The 5,625-nt window shown below is 58.0% G+C and overlaps 1 protein-coding gene across 1 annotated transcript; it reads left to right on the plus strand.

Annotated features, from left to right (window-relative positions):
- Window positions 1-485: 485 nt before the first annotated feature.
- Hmox1 (heme oxygenase 1) lies at window positions 486-3,666 on the plus strand. Its single transcript, XM_010615924.1, has 4 exons — window positions 486-860; window positions 1,737-2,228; window positions 2,625-2,724; window positions 3,104-3,666. Exons 1-4 carry the CDS (start codon window positions 510-512, stop codon window positions 3,235-3,237), a joined length of 1,077 nt encoding a protein of 358 aa, XP_010614226.1. The 5' UTR covers window positions 486-509; the 3' UTR covers window positions 3,238-3,666.
- Window positions 3,667-5,625: the final 1,959 nt, after the last annotated feature.

The raw sequence follows: 5,625 nt of genomic DNA on the forward strand, positions 1-5,625 counted from the left end.
CTCTGCGACCTGCAGACCAGGCAGATGTCCCGTCTCCCGACCCGGGCCCACAGTGCCCAGGGCTGCTGGCCGGCAGGTGTCAGCGCCGGCCTGGCCCGATCCTTCCCTGCCCCCAACAATGCTGTCGCTGCGGAGGGGCTCGGCCAGCAGGCGGAGGTGACATTTCCTGGCGGAAATTCTCCCAAAGGGGGACTATTCTTCCTAGGCTACCGCAGAATGGGGGGGCACTTTTATTTATTCGGTTTTTTTCATTGAGTTTATTGGTACTTTTTAGATATACAGTAGTTACATTTATCATTGGGATCTTTTGGGGGGGCTTTTTAATGCAAAAAACAAGCATAAACCTGGGGTCATGAGGTTTGTATCTGAGACATCAACAGAAGAAATGAGTTAAATCAAAGTTTGGTCTGGTGGCGCACACTTGTAGTCCCAGTGCTGGGAGGCTGAGGCAGGAGAATGGCAGGTTTGAGTCCAGCCTGGGCAGCTTCTCAAGACCATGTCCCAAAGGAATGAGAAGAGTTGGGGATCAGCTCAGGGCAGAGGACCTAGTGGCGCTCTGGATGCGTGTGCCCTGTGTGTCTCCCTCTCCTGCACTCGGGACAGGGATGTCCCCTGGCTTGTTTGTTGGTGCTGTTTGTGCAAAGCCCGGGGTGGAACCTGGGGTCCCTCCACCTTTCAGGTTTGGAGGTGGGCACCGCACCCCCAACCACCCCCTTGCTGACCCCGCCTCTCCACACAGGACAGCCCAGGACCTGTCTGAGGCCATTAAGGAGGCCACCAAGGAGGTCCACACCCAGGCGGAGAACACTGAGTTCATGCGGAACTTTCAGAAGGGCCAAGTGACCGGAGAGGGCTTCAAGGTGGTGCTGGTGAACGCTGTGGGGTGGGAGCCAGGGGCTTGCTCAGCATGACGAAGGCCAGACAGGACAGCTGTGCCCCTGCCCCGATCCGAGTGCCATGAGGGCAGCTTGGGGTGGCCAGCAGGGCTTCTCTGGCACACAGGGAGGCGGGGACCTCTGCCCCCACAGCAGCACGTGCTGGGCACCGATTCTCTGTTCTCCTGCAGTTGTGAAACTCACAAAAAGGCTGTGTGGCAGAACCAGGCAGGGGCTGGTGGGGGCCAAGTACTCCTCCTGCCACCACACCCCCGCCCGACGCTGCCGCCAGCCTTGGGGGTTTCACAGCAGCTGGGGGCTGCTCTCCAAGTCCCCTCTGGCTCCCATAGGAGTGTTGTGCTGGCCTCCGTCCTGAGCTGGGTGGGACTGCTGCCCTCAGCCATGCCAGCCCAGGGGAGAAGGCTTCATCTCCCCTTAGACCAGAGAGCGCAGTGACTCACCTACAGCCACACAGTAGAGGGTGGCCCTGTCAGCTTCTTACCCTCTGCCCTCAAGGGATATGCCTTCTGTGAGTGGCAGACTAACGTGGGCCTACCCGGACTGGAATGTGTGACTTCGACTTTGTCCAGCACCCAGGCCGCAGCAGGGTGGAGGCCCGAGCTAAGCCCCGAAGGGGCTGCCCCTGGGCTGGTTCACCTCTTCCCTGCTGTGCAGCCGCAAGTTCCCTCCCGGGGAAGTGGGACTGGGACCCTCCTGAGCTGGCCTGTGCCGGAACGAGGGAGTTGTTGACTGTGTTAGGCTGAGAAGGTGCAGGACCGAGCTCTCCGCTGGGAAATCCTGCTGCTGTGCCGGGGATGGGGCCCGCTGGGTGCTGTGCCTGACCCTGTGGCGCCCCTGCAGCTGGTGATGGCCTCGCTGTACCACGTCTACATGGCGCTGGAGGAGGAGATCGAGCGCGTCAGGGACAGCCCAGTCTTCGCACCCGTCTACTTCCCTGAGGAGCTGCACCGGCGCACGGCACTGGAGCAGGACATGGCCTTCTGGTACGGGCCGCGTTGGCGCCACGCCATCTCCTGCTCAGCAGCCACCACTCGCTACGTGCAGCGGATCCAGGAGGTGGGGCGCAGGGAGCCCGAGCTGCTGGTGGCCCACACCTACACCCGCTACTTGGGCGACCTGTCAGGTGGCCAGGTCCTCAAGAAGATCGCGCAGAAGGCCCTGGGGCTGCCCAGCTCCGGCGAAGGCCTGGCTTTCTTCACCTTCCCTGGCATCCCCAACGCCACCAAGTTCAAGCAGCTGTACCGCGCCCGCATGAACTCCCTGGAGATGACGCCCGAGGTGCGGCGCAGGGTGCTGGATGAGGCCAAGGCTGCCTTCCTGCTCAACATCCAGGTGAGGCCCAGCGTGCTCCCCACCTCCCCAGCTGTGGTGACTGCGGCCAGCCTGCCAGGTGGATGGCACAGACATAAGCCGTGCCTTCTCCAGCCTGCGGGGGTGGGAGGGGTGGCCCCCTGGCCCGGCTGTGTCTCCCAAGTGTGCTGGAAGCTGGGACGGGCCACAAGCACGGATGTGACACAGGCTCGCACTGCTTCTTGCTCCCTGGGCTGGTGGGGTGAAGGTGGCACTGGGCAGAGCAGGCACCACTTGCTGGCTGCCTCCCTGTCCTGGGCCGCCCTGAGTGCTGGGTGCTTCCTCACGGTGGGGTCGCTCCCAGAACCTTCCACAGCTGCACTTGGCCCTGTGCTCAGACCCTCATTTCTCAGATGCCTGTGCTCTCTCATCTTCCAGCTGTTCGAGGAGCTGCAGGGGCTGCTGACCCCCGAGCCCCAGGACCAGAGTGCTCCCCAGACACTAGGGCTCCACCACTGGGCCAGTGGTCAGGAGCAAGGTGAGGGTTTGGGGTTCCCTCCTTCTGTAAAAGTGTTTCTAAGTGAGAAGTGGGCTGGGCATGGTGGAGGAAGCTTGTAATCCCAGCCCTTGGGAGACTGAGGCAGGAGGATTTCCATGAGGTAGAGGACAGCCTGAGTCACATAGTGAATTCCAGGCCAGCCTAGACTAGAGAGATCCTATCTCAGAAAACAAAAAAACCTAAATGAGAAGCAGGCAGCCTTCTATGGGTGGCTCTGGGTGCCAAGAATCATCTCCATGCCTGTTTCCTCTGGCCCTTTGGCTCACGAGACCCTTCTGGGGAGGCCCTGTGGGCAGCGGTTGTTAGAGATGCAGGGCCTCAGCCTGCGCTCGCTGACCTTGTCTTCTCTTGCTCCTAGACTCCAGCCCAGCTGAGGCGCTCCAAAGCCAGGCCCAGCTCCCCAGCCACTCACCAGTGCCACTGCTGCCATGGGTGCTGACTCTCCTCACCTTCCTGGTGGCCACAGTGGCCGTGGGCCTCTATGCCTTGTGAACAGTGGGCTGGACGCTAAGCAGGGTCCTGCAGGTCCTGGCTCAGCACAGGGACTCTCAGGCCCTGCCCTCCTTGAACTGAAGGATGTGGCCTGTCCCTGCTGGAGCGCATCCAGCGGCCCTGGATGTCCTGACTCAGCGCCTGTTCCTGCAGCAGAGCCGCAGGTGTGGCCAGTGGGCCACATCCTGAGACTCCATTTGCCGTGACTGAATCCCCGCGGGCACAGACGTTTTTGTATCTGTTGTCTTGTGTTTCCATCTTATTCCTGAGAGCTGCTTCTCACTCCCAGTTCATCCTGAACCCAGAACTGTGTTGTGTTCCTTGTTTTGATAACAAGGTTGGGGTCTTTGCAGGTGGGGCGGGGGTTCCTTACACTGTGGCCTTGGTCTCACTTCCATGTGGAGCAATAAAGGGCATCATTTGATGGCAGCTGAGTGTTTTCATGGGCTCCGTCGTCCTGGGCCTCAGCTTTCTCGAATGCGTGTGTGTGTGTGTGTGTGTGTGTGTGTGTGTGTGTGTGTGTGTGTGCACCCACATGCCTGACGGGGTTGGCAGGGGCTCTTTGGGACCCTGCTGGTAAGTGAGGCAGCTACTGTGTGGTTGGAAGCCCACTGCTCACCTTCCTGAGGAAGGTGCTACCCTTCAGGAAATGGAGGCATTTTGAACAGTGGTTTTGGGGGGCTAGGGAGATCGCTGGGTTTTAGTTCCTGCTACTTCACCTGAGACTCAGTCTTAACACCTGTCATAGTGATAGAGAAAACTTTGGAAATGTCACAATGTAAAATAACTTCTGCCGTCACTCTGCTTAGTTCTGAGTTAACGGCATCAGAGACACCTAGTCTTCCCCCAAAAGTTTGTAAGTGAAAAGAACCAGTTAGCTTTGTTAATCAAACAAGCTCCCTTCCCCCTGGCTAGAGTAGGTAATTGAATGAATCTTAAAGGTAACTTCCCTGACAACTGCATTCGGGCTGAAATTCAACTGCCTTGCTATCATGTTTTGGGTATCAGCAATGTGAGCTGTAAAAATGTAATGTAACTAACTGAGTGAGATCAAAGCTGTAAAACCCTGTAAAAGAAGTTGTAACCCAATGGGAGGGTCGATCAGGGCACCGCCATTAGGTGTCATTGACCCTCATCGATGGAGTAAACTTTTATTTTACTTCCATTCTGCTGCCTCTCTGTCACTTGCCAATTCCTTCCGTAACATTAGAACACAGCAGCATCTCCCTCAGCTACCAGTCCACCCGCTCAAGCGAATGTTGATGCCAGCTGGGAGTGGTTCTTGACCTGGGCTGGCTGTCACAGCTGGCCCATTCCTTTCCGAGGGCATCAACCCAGTCCACCAAGCTCTAAACCCAAAGCCTTCCACTGTCCTGTGCCACACAGCCCTCAATGTGGGAAGACCAGGTATGCTGACAGGTGGGTCAGACCCCTGTCCCTGCCCTAGTGCTGCTGGGTTCTGGGGCCTGGAACGGGGGTGGGGGTGGTTAATGGCTGCCCCAGGGATGCAGGAGGAGCAGCAGTGGCTAACTGGGTCTGGGGGAGTACCAGGGAACCCCGAGACACAGCCTAGGAATTGGATTTGTGAGAATCGGTGTGCAGCTAGTACCAAGGCCTTCACACTGGGCTACACCCCTGGGACCTCTCTTTTTTGATACAGGGTATCAAACTCGGGTCCTTGCACTTGTGGTGGAACCACTAAGCTAAATCCCCAGCCCACCCTTATCTTGAGACAGTCCCACAAAGCTGCTGGGCTGGAACTTACATCCTCCTGCTCCAGCTTTTCAGAGCACTGTGATTACAGGCCTTCACTATTACTCTGGATAAGGCCAGGTTTTTATTTATTTTTTGGTACTGGGGATCAAACTCAGAACTTAGTGCTTGCGAGACAGGCAGCAGAACCACTGAGGTAAATCCCGGGCCCTAGATTTTTAAAATGTAGTTACTGGCAATAGGGAAGACCCACGCGTTTGTGGTACCAGGGATTGAATCCAGACCCTTCACACTGGGCTACCCTTTGACGTTTCTCCCTCAGTACTGGGAATCCAACTCATCACCTTGCACTTGCGAGGTAAGCACAGTGCCACTGAGCTACATCCCCAGACCATTCTTTTTCGGTATTTTGAGAGAGGGATTCACTAAGTTGCTAAGTCGCCCTGGTTGGGCCTGGACTTGAGACCCTCCTGCCTCAGGCTCCCAGGGAGCTAGCTAGGATCACAGGCAAGGCCCGTACACCCCGCAGAGAAGTCTGTCTTGGCTCCTGCAGTCGTGGGGGTCCTGGGGGCGGACTGCCGGACCTCCAAGACGCGCCTCGCCCCACCTGGGCATCAAAGGGGGCTGGGGAGTGTGCAGGGGCCAGGAGCCGGCGGGCATCGGCGCAGAGGCGGG

The sequence above is a fragment of the Fukomys damarensis genome, unplaced genomic scaffold (genome assembly GCF_012274545.1).
Source record: "Fukomys damarensis isolate Sample0158 unplaced genomic scaffold, DMR_v1.0_HiC HiC_scaffold_15, whole genome shotgun sequence".
NCBI classification, from domain to species: Eukaryota; Metazoa; Chordata; class Mammalia; order Rodentia; family Bathyergidae; genus Fukomys; species Fukomys damarensis.

Excerpts from the sequence above, each read along its gene's own strand:
- Hmox1 (XM_010615924.1), top strand. The coding sequence starts at position 510 with ATGAGAAGAGTTGGGGATCAGCTCAGGGCAGAGGACCTAGTGGCGCTC. Across the intron at positions 861-1,736 it reads TGACCGGAGAGGGCTTCAAG|CTGGTGATGGCCTCGCTGTA; the intron begins GTGGTGCTGGTG and ends GCGCCCCTGCAG. Across the intron at positions 2,725-3,103 it reads GGCCAGTGGTCAGGAGCAAG|ACTCCAGCCCAGCTGAGGCG; the intron begins GTGAGGGTTTGG and ends TCTTGCTCCTAG.